This window comes from Equus przewalskii, chromosome 1 (assembly GCF_037783145.1).
Source record: "Equus przewalskii isolate Varuska chromosome 1, EquPr2, whole genome shotgun sequence".
NCBI lineage: Eukaryota > Metazoa > Chordata > Mammalia > Perissodactyla > Equidae > Equus > Equus przewalskii.
The window spans coordinates 76,431,689-76,450,185 of NC_091831.1; the positions used below are offsets into that span (position 1 = coordinate 76,431,689).

General features: G+C 35.3%; 1 protein-coding gene across 9 annotated transcripts in view; it reads left to right on the plus strand.

The window, feature by feature from the left end:
• The window catches only part of ARID4B (AT-rich interaction domain 4B), a 149,039-nt gene that overhangs the window by 46,442 nt on the left and 84,100 nt on the right, over positions 1–18,497 (plus strand). For all 9 annotated transcript variants that reach the window (XR_011524926.1, XR_011524925.1, XR_011524927.1 and 6 more), the window contains exon 3: positions 17,659–17,769. Coding sequence is in view for 6 of the 9 variants with exons in the window: in XM_008515048.2 (XP_008513270.1) it covers positions 17,659–17,769 (111 nt within the window). In the remaining 3 variants the exon portion in view is untranslated. The remainder of the gene's footprint in view (positions 1–17,658; positions 17,770–18,497) is intronic.

Consider the following 18,497-nt stretch of genomic DNA (forward strand, 5'->3'; position numbering starts at 1 on the left):
TATTACCCAATATGTAAATTTATGATGAAAGATGAAAGTGAATGAACATTTGAAGGCACCACTGTCAACCCCTGTGTGTTGTGCAGCTGCCACTTTTCCCTCAGGATGTGTGTGTTCACAGGACACATGACTCACATAGATCAGCATAAGAAATATTTATTAGAAAAGCTTAGTTTCTTGGCTATTTTTAAGATAAATAAATAAGAGATTCTGTCTTTTCGTATGCTCAGTGAATCCTCTCCATACCACTTGGAATGTATTATCTCACCTTGGTAATCACAGTCCCGTGGATTCTCTCTTCAGCATTTTCTTGGGGAAAATGGATTAGCAAGGGAAATGCTAGAATTTAAGGGCTTCATTGCTTTGCTTTCCAGTGGGAAATGCTTATGGAAGGGATGCCATCGAAATATTTTTCATGACCTTAGTTGAGTCAGAGAATCCCAAGGAGGCAGAGTTTAGCCTGTGGCAAGATGGGCATGGTCATCACAATAGGTAGCAGGGCAGGTTTGATAATCAAACTCTGAAAATGTTCTGATCCACGTGGAATCCCTAGGTTGATAAGCAACCTAGTAATTCATTTGATTGGTATAACGTCTTAAAAGTTCAGGTCTGATGGAGAATCTATTGTAAGCTATCCTATTAGATTGCCTCGAGACTGAGTCTGTTGAGTTCTCAGAGCCCATTGAAAGAAGGCAAGATCAAGTACCCTGGAGGGCATGTTACATCTCTCTATATATAGTGTGACCCTTCCTATCTACCTTCACTAATGATACCTTGTGTTCATTCACTTTAAATGACTTGTGCAGTGGGTAAAGGGAAATACTCAGTTCTTAAAACGTGGGGGAAACTATTGGATATTGGCTCTGATGTAACAGTAATTTCTGGTGACCCAGAAGACCACCATTGTGATCTAGCAGTAAGACTAGGTGCATATGGAGTGTCAGGAGATAGAGTTTTGACCTAGACTTGTTTCCCTACACCTATCCTGAAATTATTTCTTTTGGTCCTAAGTGGATAGGTATCCTTAGCAACTAACAGAATCTCCATTTAGTGTGATGTAGTATAGAAGGAATGGCCAAGTAAAAGCCAGTTGGTGCCACCATTAAACATGCTGGGATGGTGATCAGGGGAAAAACAAACAAACCAAAAAACCCCCAAAACTCCAAAACCAAACAACAAAATAACAGAAACAGTACACCCTAAAATATGCACACAAGAAAATAAGGCCTTAAAAACGTCTGACTTATATTGTCTTTAATATCACTGTTTATCTTTTGTTGTAGACTAATAGCCTATGACATAAAAAGAGAATTCTTTTGATGAGATGTATCAGGAAGTTCTTTCCAGTTTTAGTGATAGTTTTGATACAAATTGAGACTCCATAGGAGGCAAGGACCATATATTATTGTAAGTGATTTCATTCTTCAAAATTAGTTTTCCTAGAGCATTTCCAAGTATTTATTTAGCTTTGTATTATAACAAAAAATATATATACCATAGTTAACCATTATTTAGACAAATTATTCAATAAATATTCAGTGAGAAAAGAATTGTTAGATTAGTAATAGACTAGTAGCTTATTTTTTCTTATATGGTTGAAATCTTATTTTCAGTACTATCTTTCAAAATAGTGGGTCAAATTACTTTTGAGTTATCGAGATATTAATTTGAAGAATTTTGTACCCCCCAGCCCTAATCCAAATCAATCTAGTTGGACTATACAGTATTAAATGTATCCAGTTAGTCTTCTCAATGTGACAGACTTTGAAGACTTCTTTTTAAAAAATTTCTTTTGACAACATAGCTGAACCTGGAGGGCATTATGTTAAGTGAAATAAACCAGACAGAGAAAGGCAAATACTGCAGGGTATTATGTGTGGAATGTAAAAATTAATCAATCAATCAATTAATTAATTAGAACTCATAGGGAAAAAAATTCTTTTATCTTAAAACGTTGATTTGGTCTTTTGCTCATTCTCCCCAGCTAGGTCATAAACTTTTGAAGCCGGGAAAATATTTTGTTTTTTTATATATTCTGGACATCTAGCCAGGAACACACTAGGCAGTCCAATTTTGATTTGGTTTGATCAATTAATACATTTGTTCATTCATTCACTTAGTGTTTATTGAGCAGTTATTATTCTTGCTTTATTCCTGGCTAATGCTCTGTTTTTTCTTCTGATTTGGTAAGAGATTTCTAAGTTTTGAAAAATATGAGGGGAAAAGTAGAAGAGTCTGTTGAAGATAGAAACTATTGTTTTTTTTTGTGTTAATATATTTTTAGTAAATTGATAAGATCCTATGGCTAGACCTATCCAGTAAAGGCTTACAGGTTGATTTTTTTTTTTTAAAGATTTTATTTCTTTTCCTTTTTCTCCCCAAAGCCCCCTGGTACATAGTTGTATTTTCTTAGTTGTGGGTCCTTCTAGTTGTGGCATGTGGATGCCGCCTCAGCGTGGTTTGATGAGCAGTGCCATGTCCGCACCCAGGATTCGAACCAACGAAACACTGGGCCGCCTGCAGCGGAGCGTGCTAACTTAACCACTTGGCCACGGGGTCAGCCCCTACAAGTTGATTTTTAAAAATTAGGAGCCAGAGGTTGTATCTTACTACTATTTTGTAATGCTTCTATTGCTGTAATAGTGATCTGATATCCTTGAATAGCTTTTTAAAAAATCTGATTGTTTCCTTCGTATATTCATATTTCATTATTCCTTATTGCTCTTGTAGGACGTTGTATATTGTGACAATTTAGCTTAAAATTTTAAACTGGAGTTGGTTTAATATTTGTATAGATGTGATCTAAGTGCTAAATATCCCAGGACATTATGGATGCTTAATAAATGTTTATAGAATTGCAATTACATTTTATATTACTTCTACTTTGATAAGTTTTTGGTGGGTTTTAATTGACTATTTTGATTACAGGTAATAGAAATCATCTCAGATTATAAAAAACTGAAAAGAGAATTTATTTTAAGGATATAAAGTATTCAAGAGCAGAAAGTCAATTTGAAGAGGGGTTTACCTTGGGAGTTGGAAAGCTAGCAGGAACTAAGAGAGCTCATTGTTCTCTCAAAGGACACACAGTCTCTTATGTGTCCCTTTTTTTCTCTGCATATCTTTGTTCTTTTCTTTTTCTTTATTTTTCTTATTCTCTCTTTGCAAACCAGTTTTCTCTGCTTCCCCCTACACATACCAGAAAATAGCTACCACAGGCTCTATCACTTTGCTCTACCAACAAACTGATTAGCATTTCAACTTTAAATTCCTAGAAGAGAGAACGTGGTCGGCCCAGTTTGGATCAGGTAGCTGGCTACCAGTCTAATCAACTTTTTGTTGGCAAAGCGTATTGCCAGAACATAACTCTTTGTTAAGAGAAATAACCTAGTAATTGGTGCTTGTCACATTAGCAACTTATTCTTTATAAAACTATGTGAACTTTTTTTATTGTAGAAACTTGGCCATCTGATAAGTCATAAACAGTGTTTTAGATTTATTAGCATATAATGTAATTTTGTGTGTAACAGGTCACAACTTTATTATGTATATTTTTTATATTATATGTTTATTATATATAAGTAATATTATATGTTTATTATTGTTACTATTCTCAATCCCACTTTACAAATGTGAAGCTAGGCTCAGAGAAGTTAAACAACGTGTCCCAAATGTCACATAGCTGGAGTTCGAACCCAGGTTCTCTGATTCCAGAGCTCTTGCTTTTGACCTCTCAATATAAGATGTCTCCCAATATAAGGTGTTTTTGAGATGTAAATATTTTTTTTACTATAGAGAAATCTCATTTAGCAGGGCTTAACTAATGTCTGAGTTCTTTGGTTCGAAAAATGTACGTATATGTATACAGTTATGAGCCTCATAATGACGTTTTGGTCGACAACCACCACGTATGCCATTGTGATCCCTTAAGATTAGTACCATATAGCCTAGGTGTGTAGTAGGCTATACCATCTAGGTTTGTGTAAGTACTGAAGAGGAGGAAGAAATTTTCCTCTGCTCTTCTAGTTTCTTCTGGCTGTTCTGAGAATTAAATTGACATGAGATAGATTAACAGGAGAAAAACAAAAGTTTGATAATGTGTATACATAGGAGAAACCCAGGAAAATTGAGTAACTCACCAAAATGGCCGAAGCCCTCATCTTAAATACCATCCTCAGCTAAAGACAAAAGAAGATGTTGGGAAAGGGGAGAGTCAGGCTTCAAAGGGAAGGAAGGCAATTCACAGGTAGGTGAAAAGGAGCAAATGTTTGGAAAACAAGTGTTTGGCAGCACAGAAACAGAAAAACAGGGGAGGACAACAAACAGCTTTTTCTAGGTTTCTCCCTGTCTGTCATCTAGTTCATGTTATGCTAAGGTGAGAGCTCACTTCCTGAGACAGGTTTTTTTAATCTGAATTCTTTTAGGCAGTTAAGGGGAAGGTAAAAAGAAAAACTTTCTGAGTCTATTGCTTCTTAAAAATAATCAGCCTAAAATAATCCTCATGTTAAAGAGACAAATTTGGGGGTGGCAAATTTTGTTTCACTACACTCTATTTGCACAACTACTAAATCACCTAATGACACATTTCTCAGAACGTATCCTCATCTCATTAAGCGACACATGACAGTATGTGTATCTATATGTAGGTACAATTCTGGGATCAGGGCATCCAAAGATGAAGAAGACACTATTTCTGCCTTAAATTGCTCAATCTAGGAGAGAAGACAGATACAAATCATTACAGTCTGAAATGGTTACCTTTACAAAACGTTTGTATCCATTTGGGACAAGCAAAGCCAGTATATAGTACAGCAATGAGTAGTGTGGCATTGGTTACCAAAGGGGTTAATACATTAGTGCTCTGAAATTAGAATGATTTCTATGACTTATAATGTTTATTACATACTGTGTGGGTCAATTTCTTTTGGTCCCTGGACAAGTACTGAATAGATTTTCAAGTGATCAAAAATTACTGTTTCCTTTTGATGGCAGTTTCAAGGTTATATTCTTGAGGATGTAAAACAGGATAAAAACTTGCTTGGTGGACCAGACAGCCATCAAGTGGGAAAAAATAGCCGTAGCTCCGTTAGTGGTATAATGGGTCCAATGTAAGTTGCCCAGGACCCAGACCTCAGTGAGAGGCCTAACCATCTGGCAATAGGAGGAAATATGTATAGATGGAGTCCTGTGGGCCCCTGAGTGATAAGTAGTGCAAAGTTGGGTCTTGCTTGTGGGCAATAGAGCAGGTGCAGGGTCTGAGCTGATTGTTTGGAGTAGGACTGTACTGTGAGGTGTCTGGGGTGTTGGTCTGTGGTTTCCCACCTGCTTAAAAGAAAAGGAGAAAAATCACTGTTAGGTTGAACCATATAAAATTGACAATATTTGACCTTTTGTGATCTAGAAAAATAGCAATTTCATATTTAATCTAATATTTGCTGAGTGCTTACCCAGGACCTGTCAGTCTCCTAAAGATTCTAAATATGCTACCTAATTTAATTTAAAACTTACAAGCACCCTGCAAGATAAATCCCCATTCTACACAGAGGAAACCACAGATCAAAGTGACATACCCCAAGACAGAAAGTTATCAAGTAGATGAATAGTAATCTCTCTTGTTCCAAATCTAGAGAATTTTCGGATTTTCCCAGGTCTTAATCTGTACATTGAGCATTTCATGTAGACAACCACGACTCTGAAATCAGATAACAAATAGATGGCTTGCTAGTGAACCAAGACCCAAACCACAAGTCCACAGGATTTGCTTCCTCATTATTCTCTCTACTTCTGCTCTCTACCGTCCACCTGTCTTTACTCCTACCTCCTTGCCATCCTCTATTTCCTCTTTTTCTTAATTTCCCCCTCCTATCTCCCTGTTTCTGCAATCATGAAGAAATAGGTACATGAAGGCAGCTACATCACAGGTACGACTGTGTAGCAATTAGCAATCACTTTATAGAATCACATTTAAGGTATGGAAGAACATGCAGGCTTTATTAAATGAAAAATAAAAATTTACAATGAAGTAGGAGTAGTTAATCAAACTATCATCTATTGATCTGTTTAATTATTTTGCCAGGGAAGAATATCTGGAATGGAATTCTAACAATTCATCTCTAAGAAAGATGCTTCTGCTGATCTGACTTTTTCCCTTTAGCTTTCTGCTATTGTTTTTATTAGTAATAAAACAAAAATGTAATACTGTTATTTTCAAGTCATCTAAAAAAAACCTAGTTGATGGGTAGTTTTAAGGATTATTATTATTTTTGGTAATCAAGCAAACTCTTAGAAAATGTTCTTTAGATGCATCCTTAGTGACTTATCTTGTGACATTTCAGAATGTTCTACTTATTGCCTTCTGTTTCATGCCAGTAGATATTACTAAGATGCTCAGATAGATACAGATCATAACACTGCCAGTTTATGATTTCTCTTTGTAATTCTCTTTGTAATTTCTCTTTGTAATTCAGAGTTTAAATATTGTAAATAAGCATGGTATGTTCTTAGAGTCATGTTACTCTAAAGGTGAATCATTTGCATTTGAATAAGCTTTCAACCTTGCTAGCAAGGTAACAAATAAGATTAACCTCTTAGGAGGGCAAAATAAGTTGGCTACCTTTGTGTTATATGAGGAAAATGCCTTTGGGTTTTTTTTGGCAGGTAGAATAATTTCTTAAATACAGTAGGCACTTAATAAATGTCCTTCCCAATGTATCTTTCTCTTACCTCTTTGCTGAAGATGAACATTCTGGTTAGAATGTCTATTTTGAGTTATTTAAGTTTCCAGGAATATGCAGATAGCCCTGTGTTAATATCTGTGAATAAGCAGGTATCTCTCTGGTTAATAGATGTGGGTCTAAAATTTATTTTGTAAGTGATTTGTGGTTCCATCAACTAAAGTAACTTAAATTTTAGGAAGGATGTTAGGAAATAGAGATAGTATCCACAGATTTTTTTTTCAATCATGCCTTTTTAATCTTTATTTCCATTTTTTGAAATGACTCAAAGCCTGCCCAATCCCAGTCTTTTTTTTTTTTACTTTTTAATAAGATTATGATAGTTTACAACCTTGTGAAATTTCACTTGTACATTATTGTCAGTCATGTTGTAGGTGCACCACTTCAACCTTTGTGCCCACCTCCCCTCCCCGCCTTTCCTCTGATAACCACCAATCAGTTCTCTTTGTCTACGTGTTTAACTTCCACCTATTAGTGGAGTCATACAGAGTTCGTCTTTCTCTGTCTGGCTTTTTTCATTTAACATACCCTCAAGTTCCATCCATGTTGTTGTGAATGGGACTATTTTATCCTTTTTTATGGCTGAGTAGTATTCCATACTGTGTGTGTGTGTGTGTGTGTGTGTGTGTGTACACACACCATATCTTCTTTATCCAGTCATCAGTTGATATGGGCACTTAGGTTGCTTCCACGTCTTGGCTATTGTAAATAATGCTGCAAGAGGTGCATGGGACTTTTGGAATTGCTGATTTCAAGTTCTTTGGATAGATACCCAGTAGTGGGATGGCTGGGTCATATGGTATTTCTATTTTTAATTTTTTGAGAAATCTCCATACTGTTTTCTATAGTGGCTGCACCATTTTGCATTCCCACCAACAGTGTATGAGGGTTCCTTTTTCTCCACAACCTCTCCAACATATGTCACTTTTTGTTTTGTTTATTTTTGCCATTCTGACAGGTATAAGATGATATCTTAGTGTAGTTTTGATTTGCATTTCCCTGATGATTAGTGATGATGAGCATCTTTTCATGTGTCTGTTGGCCATCCATATATCTTCTTTGGAGAAATGTCTATTTATGTCCCCCGCCCAGTGTTTGATTTTTTGTTGTTGAGTTGTGTGAGTTCTTTATATATTATGGAGATTAACCCTTTGCTGGATATATAACTTGTAAATATTTTTTCCCAATTAGTGGGTTGTTTTCTTGTTTCAATCCTGTTTTCCCTTGCCTTGAAGAAGCTCTTTAGTCTGATTAAGTCCCATTTGTTTATTCTTTCTGTTGTTTCCCTTGTCTGAGAAGACATGGTGTCTGAAAAGATCCTTTTGATACTGATGTCAAAGAGTGTACTACCTATGTTTTCTTCTAGAAGCCTTATGGTTTCAGGTCTAGTCTTTAGGTCTTTGATCCATTTTGAGTTTATTTTTGTGATGGTGAAAAAGAATGGTCAATTTTCATTCTTTTACATGTGGCTGTCCAGTTTTCCCAGCAGTATTTGTTGAAGAGACTTTCTTTTCTCCATTATATGGCCTCAACTCCTTTGTGGAGGTTAGCTGTCCATAGATGTGTGGTTTTATTTCTGGGCTTTCAATTCTGTTCCATGGATCTCTGGACCTGTTTTTGTACCAGTACCATGCTGTTTTGATTACTGTAGCTTTGTAGTATGTTTTGAAGTCAGGGACTGTGATGCCTCCAGCTGTGTTCTTTTTTCTCAGGATTGCTTTAGCAATTCAGGGTCTTTTGTTGCCCCATATGAATTTTAGGATTCTTTGTTCAATTTCTGTAAAGACTGTCATTGGGATTCTCATTGGGATGGTGTTGAATCTGTAGATTGCTTTAGGTAGTATGGACATTTTAACTATGTTTATTCTTCCATTCCATGCACATGGAATGTCTTTCCATCTCCTTATGTTGTCATCAATTTCTTTCAGGAAAGTCTTGTAGTTTTCGTTGTATAGGTCTTTCACTTCCTTGGTTAAATTTATCCCAAGGTATTTTATTCTTTTTGTTGCAATTGTGAATGTGATTGTGTTCTTGAGATCTTTTTCTCTTAGTTCGTTGTTAGTGTATAGAAATGCTACTGATTTATGTAAGTTGATTTTATACCCTGCAACTTTGCTGTAGTTGTTGCTTATTTCTAATAGTTTTTCAATAGATTCTTTGGGGTTTTCTATATATAAGATCATGTCATCTCCAAACAGCAAGAGTTCCACTTCTTCACTGCCTATTTGGAATCCTTTTCTTTTTCCTGCCGAATTCCTCTGGCCAACACCTCCAGTACTCTGTTGAATAAGAGTGGTGAGAACGGACACCCTTGTCTTGTCCCTGTTCTCAGAGGGATGGCTTTCAGTTTTTGCCCATTGAGTATGATGTTGGCTGTGGGTTTGTCATATATGGCCTTTATTATGTTGAGGTACTTTCCTTCTATACCCATTTTATTGAGAGTTTTTATCATAAATGGGTGTTGGATCTTGTTGAATGCTTTCTCTGCATCTATTGAGATGATCATGTGGTTTTTGTTTCTCATTTTGTTAATGTGTAGTGTATCACGTTGATTGACATGCAGATGTTGAACCATCCCTGTGTCCCTGGTATAAATCCCACTTGATCATGGTGTATAATCTTTGTAATGTATTGCTGCATTCGGTTTGCCAAAATTTTGTGGAGGATTTTTACATCTATGTTCATCAGTGATATTGGCCTGTAGTTTTCATTCTTTGTGTTGTCCTTGTATGGTTTTGGGATCAGGGTGATGTTGGCTTCATAGCATGTGTTAGGGAGTGCCCCATCTTCCTCAATTTTGTGGAATAGTTTGAGAAGGATAGGTATTAAATCTTTGAATGTTTGGTAGAATTCTCCAGAGGAGCTGTCTGGTCCTGGACTTTGATTTTTGGGGAGGTTTTTGATTACTGTTTCTATTTCTTTACTTGTGATTGGTCTATTCAGATTCTCTATTTCTTCCTGCTTCAGTTTTGGGAGGTTATAAGAGTCTAAGAATTTATCCATTTCTTCTAGGTTGTCTAATTTGTTGGCATATAGTTTTTCGTAGTATTCTCTTATGATCTTTTTTATTTCTGTGGTATCCATTGTGATTTCTCCTCTCTCATTTCTGATTTTATTTGAGTCTTCTTTCTGTCTTTTTCTTAAGTGAGCCTGGCTAAGGGTTTGTCAATTTTGTTTCGTTTTTCAGAGAACCAACTCTTTGTTTCATTGATCCGTTCTGCTGTCCTTTTTGTTTCAATTTCATTTGTTTCTGCTCTAATTTTTATTATTTCCCTCCTTCTAATGACTTTGGGCTTTGTTTATTCTTCTTTTTCTAGTTCTATTAGGTGTCGTTTAAGATTGCTTATCTGAGATTTTTCTTGTTTATTGAGGTGAGCCTGTATTGCAATGAATTTCCCTCTTAGGACCGCTTTTGCTGCATCCCAAATGAGTTGGTATGGCATATTTTCATTTTCATTTGTCTCCAGATATATTTGATTTCTTCTTTAATTTCTTCAGTGATCCAGAGAAGATTTTTTGTGTTTGAGGGGAAGGGTTGATTTTTTTTTTAATATGCAAGAACTTTTACAATCCAGTTAAAAAAAGTAACTCAGAAAGACATAAATGAGCAGTTCCTATAAGAAAGCCCAGTAAATATATACTGCTTTAAGAAATAATTTATTTTCAAATAATTTCAAATTTGTAGTACCAAGAGTTCATATAATCTGTATGTATGTATACATGTACATGTACCCATTGTTATTATCTTTAAACTTTCTGAGAGCAAGCTGCAGACATGATGTCCTGTCACTCCTAAATACTCCAGTGTGTAATTCCCAACAGAAAGGGCACTCTTCTACCTACCCTGCATTTACCTCTCTAAATCAAGTAATCAGTATTGGTATAATACTACCATCCTAACCACAGACCCTTTCAGATTTCAGCAACTCTCCTAATAATGTCTCTTTTTCCTTTCTGAGTTCATACTCTATCCGGGAATACATGTTGCATTTGCTTATCATGTCTCTTCAGACTATTTCAATCTAAAACTGGTTCCTAGTTTTTCCTATATTTCATATCCTTTAGAATTTTGAGGAATACAGACCTTACATTCTGTAGTATAACTTCAACTTGGGTCTGTCTAACTTTTCTCATTATCAAAGTCATTCTTGGCAGGTATACCACAGAAAGAATGCTCTTTTGTTCTCAGTATATCACTTCCTTCCACCACTAATAATTGAGTAGTATTCCAGGGTTATGCCAATAGCCTGTTCTTCATCAAGCCTGCACTCATCAGTTTAGCATCTCTTGACGACTATATGAATCAGTCACCTTTATGATGGTTGCCAAAAGATGATTCTCTATTTCCATCATTCCTACTACATTTATTAACCTCTTACTGTAAGGAAGAGCTTTCCCCTTTTTGCATTTACTTATTTATTTATCATTCATTCATTTGTCAGGATGGACTCATGGATGCCACAAGTTTTATTGAATGGGTTGTAATTTGTTATTATCATTAATTTTTTAAGCTGAGGTATGATTTCCTTATAGTGGAATACACACATCTTAAGTCAATCTGTTTTGACATACCTGTACATCCCTGACAGGATAATAGGACAATGAGTATTTATTTTGATGTTCAAAGTTTCCCAAATTTGACCAGTAGGATGCCCCTCAAGGTGGCTTCTGTGTCCCTTTGAAATGTCCTTGTCATTCATTGAGCGTTTCCTTACTTTCTGGCACAAGATGTTTCAGATTCTTCTTGTATTATTCCTGCCCAGCTTTGAAATCAGCCGTTTCTCCAAGGATCCCTGGTTCTTTTTAAGGTAGGTTGGGATTTAGACATTAAGATGTAGGCCGTTGGTATGCTTTTTGTTACTGGACTGTCAGTTGCTCTTAGGCCTTCTTGGTGGACAGAGTTAGGAAAATATATGAATGTATATATGTGCACACACACAGGCACATACAAATATATATGCATATACACATCTACATCTGTACTGTTCTTTTACATAAGTATATATATATATATAAAATACACAAATGAATTCTTATTTCTAATTCCAGTTCAGTACCTTAGACTTCTTCATAGCCTTTCCTCTTCCTTAATTTTAAATTTCTTTGGCAGTGAGAAATATGGCCCCACTATCCTCAGTATATTTACTTATTTGATTCCATCAGTTCACTTATTTGGTCAGTGTAACAAATCTTCCAAGTATACTGCTCTTTTCCTCTGTCCATACTCAGCTTTCACCATGTCCTCAGCCACAGGGTCTGCCTGTGCTTCCATGTGGCTCTCCTAATCTCCTCTTCACTGCCTTGTATACTCAAGCATCTGCCCCTTACCTCTTGTGCCTCCCCAACCCTTACCCCTCACTATCCCATGTCCTTAGTACCACATGAAAAGGAAGAGAGGAAATGGCCCCGGAGGAGATTTTAGAGTTAGATTGTGCAGTCTTATTTCCTCAATGTACTCTTTCTTTTTTTTTTTTGTATGTCCTCAAAATTAGGCATTTTAATTTTAAGCTGTTTTTAAGTGATATACCCCTTGGTATATAGGTGTGAGTATTTTTCATTCATTCATCTGTTGGAATTATCTCTATTATTAATGCCTGTTTGAGATTGTTGTGTACTAAAGGTTGTTTTCATAGATTTATTGTCACATTGTGTTTAAGTACACTTATTTACTGAGGATTTTAGCATCAAATTTGATACTCTTGTTTTATGATTCTCGGCTGGATTGGCATTGCCTTAGTAACCATTTTGAATGCTTACTCTTTTTAAGAGACTACCTCAATAAAATGTCATTCAGCATGTTTTGCTTTTTTAAAAATAGATCTTTAATAACTGGATATTTCCTAGGCAGTGTCAACACTAGTCAACCATTTGGAGAATTGATTCAACTACTGTCTTTCTAAAATTTTTTTGTATATTTGGTGTAGTGCAGTCCAAGGCGCGTTAAAGATCACTGTTGATTCATTTGGGCACTTACGTATTTGCCTGGCATTTTGGCTTCTTGACGAATTGTTATCCACCAATAGCTAATTTAAAAATTGCTTATTTTTTTTAGTGTTCCTGTGGAATTCAATGTTTTTTTAGGTGCCAGTTAAACGGGCATTTGGTAGATTGACTAGAAAAATAATTACTTAAGCAATGCTGGATAACTGTGAGGTAGCTGTTGCTTTGACAACTAGAAGACTGTTGTGTTTGCTAAACAAAGGGATGATAATTTAGTAGTTTAATTTCCTTTTTGGTATGGAGGTGCTACATAAAAATGTTTTATTTTATCATCTGAGATGGTCCATATTGTTGACCAAAATCAGAGAAGCAGAGCAAAAAGAGAAGGTAAGAGTATTTTTCTGGTTGTATACATGATACCTAACAGGATTGGTGTTGGTCAAAGGAATCTTAGTTAACTTGCTGACATAATTCTTTGAATATCTCTATGTTGGACCAAAGTTCAGTAGCCTCAGAAGAGGTCTGTATTCTTGGTTGCCTTTCTTCCACACTAAAGGGTTGCGATACACTTTCTTGTGGAACATCCCTACCAACACTTAACCTCTCTTGCTGCTAGAATTCAACGTGATTACTTTATTTCTGAATTGAACAAGGGGGACAATATTAATTATTATTATTATTGTTTATTATTAAACACTGCTTCCCCCTCCATATATATTTACACAGTTGTATTGGCATCTGCTCTATTTATGTGGGATCTCTTTTGTATAAGACTTAAAATTTTTTTTGACTCACAGTTTTCCCCCAGATGACTAAGTAATAGTAACAGCCTTTATTTGGCACTGTATGCTGGGCCCTGCTCTGACCCCTTTACTTGTAGCATTTCAATCCTCATCCTTGTGAGATAGTCACTGTTAATATATCCTGAGGCACAGAGGTCCTAGCCCAAGGTCACCTAGCTACTAAGTGGTAGATTTGAACCTAAGCATCTAATTCAAGTGCCTGTGCTCTTAATCACCTTATTATACTGACTCTCATTTATATAGTCCTTCCAAATACATTGGAGAATACAGAAAAGTATTAATAAAGTAACCTATAATGCCGGTTGTTACAGGTTATAGTACTTTTTATTGTTCGCATGAAATGATATAATATCTGGACTTTCCTTCAAAATAATCAGGTTTTGGGAGGAATGGGTAGGGGTATAGATGAGACAAAATTGTCCAAGTTGATAATTGTGGGAGCCAGATTATGAGTATATGGGGGATTTATTATACAGTTCTATCTTCTTTTGTATATGTTTGACATGTTCCTTAGTATGCATTTTAAAAAGCAAATCAATGCCAACTGTAAAAAACAGAAAAGGAACCTTTTTTTAAAAACAAGAAGACTTCCTCTGAATAAAATATTTTGACACACATAGACCTCCATTCTACTACCTTTCCCATAGGTTAATGTTTGTGTCGTTGTTATTATGTTTTTTCTGTATATAGCATATAACATATATATCCTTGATTATTTTTGCATTCCTAGAAATAGAAGTATAACATTTTAAAGACATACACATATTACCAAATACCCTGTGTTATTTTCTCATTAGAACTGAAAAGTAATTATATTCTCAGGAGTATTGACATAGTTGAAAAAGTGAGGAAAGTAGTTTAACTTTCAGTTTGCATTTCCTTATGATGAGCAATCATTTAAAAGGAGGGGGTACCAAACCTCAATTTATATTGGTTTAATGACTTGTTAGCCCTCATTGAGTGTTTTTCATAATATTAAAAGTAATTGTTAATAGCTAAATACTTCAGGCATCATAAGTGAGTGCTTTCTAATATTGACCCTATTTTCCTGATGTGGAAACTAAAGCTTTTAAGTTCAGTAGATCCTCAAAAACTCATCTGGTTAGTATAAGGAATAGAGCTGGGATCAGGACCTTGTCTTTCTGCTTTGAAAGCTTATGCTATTAGTCTGCTTTATTACCTCACGTTATGCTAATGATAGAGTGATAATTTATGCCCTGCTAGAATTACATGTACAGATCGGACCATATAGGTTATGGATTTCATTTGTTTTTCTGTAGAAATTCTCATTTATATTTTGATTAGCATAGTTTTACTTCTAGATGATTATATGTCTCAAAGTATCCCATTCTGATCATTTTTGTAAGCCCAATCGATGCTTTGATACAGGCTTGTTTAAACAAATGTATACAGAATTCAAATTATTATATTCATCTAATGATGAGAATTTAGGAACAGAAAAGTAACTTATCTAAGATGATCCAAGAAAAAAAGAGGCAGAAGTGAGATCAGAACATAGATTTTTGCTTTTTCTATACTCTTTTTAACAAATTAACACTGTTCTGTGTATTTCAATTTTAGCAGGTTTTTATTAGACTTCAGATTCCCTTTGCAAATGTTTTTCTAATAGATATTTTCTTTATATGCCTTGCTAATTCCTTTCATGTGTTCTAGTGTGAAGGAAGGAAAATATTACCCTTCAAAATAATAATTTGCCCCCACAATATTTAGGTAATTATTGCTCTTTTCTGTCAATATGGATTTTCATGTTGGTAAGGATGTGGGATGGGCTTAGTTTGGGGGTGGAAATCCCTCTCTCAAATTCAAGTTGAATAAATCTGCTCAGTAAACATATTTATAATAGTTTGCTGTAGTTGGAGTGTTGCCAGTGTTTAATATGAATTGTAATGAAAAGAATATGTAAATGGGTTTCTGCATAGTAGTAGTGTAAATATATTACTTTTCTATTCCCTCTTTTATTCAGAATTCTCTGTAATAAAAATATCTAAAATGAGTATCACTTCTTAAATATTTATTTGTTTCTGAGTAGGCACAAATGTGCAACTTTTAGTTGATTTCTCGTTCTTTTCTACCTTTCACAATTTCTGGTTCTTCATCAGTTTTCATTTATTTTAACTATATTATTTCTTTGCGAAAATAAAATTTTAATGGCTAGTAAGGCAGGATTGTTAATGGGAGAGGTTACAAGTTGTGGAGAGTAGCGAGCCTGTGGTCATGAAGACTGCCCAACCATTTGGGCTTTTCTAGGATTAACATACAATACCAGTTGAACCACCAAGTGAATTTAGTGTCTTTCTGAAATTTTCTTAAAGTTTCTGAGTGAAGTGCTGTGAATCCTTTTCATATTCTTGCTAAAAGGAAGCCACTAGCTTGTTTGGAACTTAGCCAAAATTTTAACCAAGAAAAACGATATTTTAAGAGGGATAAGCCTGGTAGATCAAGTAGAAATGCATTTATTAACTTTAGGTGCAAGAATAGTTACACGGTTATAAAGTTGTAGTTAATTAATAATATCAACAAACTTAAAAAGTAGTAATGCAGAAAAGATTATCTTTCTATGAAGGTGCACTTCTGTTATGGCATAAATGCATTGAAATATAGGCATTTTCCTAAGATTTTTTTTTTTTAAGATTTTTATGTTTTCTTTTTCTTCCCAAAGCGCCCCCTATACACAGTTGTATATTTTTAGTTGTGAGTCCTTCTAGTTGTGGCGTGTGGGATGCCACCTCAGCATGGCCTGATGAGCGGTGCCATGTCCGCGCCCAGGATCCGAATTGGTGAAACCCCGGGCCACTGAAGCAGAGTGTGTGAACTTAACCACTCGGCCACAGGCCCGGCCCCCCTAAGTAGATTTTAAAAATGATTTTCTTGGTGTGTTTTGAGTTGTTTTTTTAAATACTTTTCATGAAAGACATAGAATGAAAGGCAAATGGCCGTTAAGGAAGTTGGCCTGATATTTTTAGTTGTAGCACCCTTGTCTTGGTTTGTGTGATACCTCCCTGCCTTTAAAAAAAGTTATTAAAATTATTTGATACAATTATGGGCACTTTTGTTATTGCATTAGAAGTTTTTCTTTGGAGATAGGTCACTCCTATGTGTATTAGCCGCAACTGTTAGGAGTGAATTTACTTTAAGATCCAAATGAAATTGATATTTTCTTTATTCATTGCTGTAGAACAGCATTTTCCACCTTATGTTCTATGGAATTTCTATAGAATGTTAATAGAAAAAAAGGGTTCTTTGGATAAGTGGATTGGGAAATGATGAGGCAGAGTGGGAATTCAGTCAGTAAACTGATTTTCCCAAACTCCCTCCTCCTCTTCTTTTTGGTGGAGCATCTTGGGATGTTAGTATTTCTTGTAAAACACTTTGGGAAAAGCTATTTAGTACATAATCCGCCTTTGACTATGGAATTGATTAGTATAAGCAGGACTCCTTAGAAATATAGATTCTATGCAGCAGTGTACCTGATTGTAAAAAGTCCAAGCAGTTAGATTAGGACTATTAAAAACTAAATCACAAATGAGGAAGCAAAATATTATTTAACTTAGGAGGGTAAATAAACAATGAACTCAGGCCAAAGCATTTGAGACGTTTTGGCTAATTTTTATTTGAGACTGGATTTCTTCATAGAGTTTTCACCAATAGTTTGAATACAGGTAATCCTCTCCCACCTTTTATGCTATTCTACTTTAGAATTGTCTAGATAGGGATATAACACAGCTATTTTGAATTTGGGAGGCTGCCAAGATATAGCCTAAATGTTAAGGGAAATTTTGTCAGCCTTTGAGCTTTGAGATCTGCATTCTCTTTAAGTGGTCATATAGTAAATAAATATTTGAATGAATGGGTAGATGGAGCAGCGGATGGAATGATATATTTGAGATTGAGCTAATTCATATCATGGACCATATGTACTTTGTAGAGAGTATAAAGATGCCTTTATATTTTATATGATGTACATTTAGTACATTTAAGTAGGCTGTATGATACATATTTTACTTATTTTTAAGTTAGAGTGTTTTATAGATTATTCTTGTTAAATGCATTCAACTATTACAACTTTATAGCTATAACAGGATTAGATCTGCCATTCTGAGATCTGATTGTGGGAAGGAATTAGAGAGTTTAAATCTAATTCTATTTGTTTGCGTTTTTAGGCCCTTGATGAGCCTCCTTATTTGACAGTGGGCACTGATGTGAGTGCTAAATACAGAGGAGCCTTTTGTGAAGCCAAGATCAAGACAGCAAAAAGACTTGTCAAAGTCAAGGTACAGTATATGTAGATTTTACACATTATGTGTTCAGTATTTGATATTTAAACTTTTATTTGGTGAGTGTATTTAAGACTTTTTTTCCTGCCAGATGAGTTTAGTTTCTAGAAGTAATGGTTGTAAAAATACCTGAAAACAAAGCGTTATTTGTGATTTTAAAGTATCCCAATAATTGGAATGAAATCAAATTATCAAAGTTGGTATTTTGAATGCCATTTCACTACAGACTTGGTGTTGTTTGCTTTGTTAGCCTTTTAGAGGTAGAAAGTACCTTAGAAATCATGTAGTTTAATTTCTTGATTATTTTCCTCCTTTTTTTTTTTTTTCTTTTTGAGGAAGATTAAGCCCTGAGTTAACATCTGCCGCCAATCCTCCTTTTTTTGCTGAGCAAGATTGGCCCTGAGCTAACGTCTGTGCCCATCTTCCTCTACTTTATATGTGGGACACCTGCCGCAGCATGGCTTGATAAGCGGTGCATAGGTCCACACCCAGGATCCAAACCTGCGAACCCCAGGCCGCTAAAGCGGAATGTACGAACTGAACCAGTATGCCACTACACTGGCCCCTTTAATTCCTTAATTTTATTGTAAGAAGAATGAGACTTGTAAAGAGTTGGTGATTACTCCAAGGCCATTATACAAATTAATGGCAGAATGGGAATTACTTACCAATTTTAAGACACCCCACCCCATTTTAACCATGAAATTGTGATGTAATTTGTAATT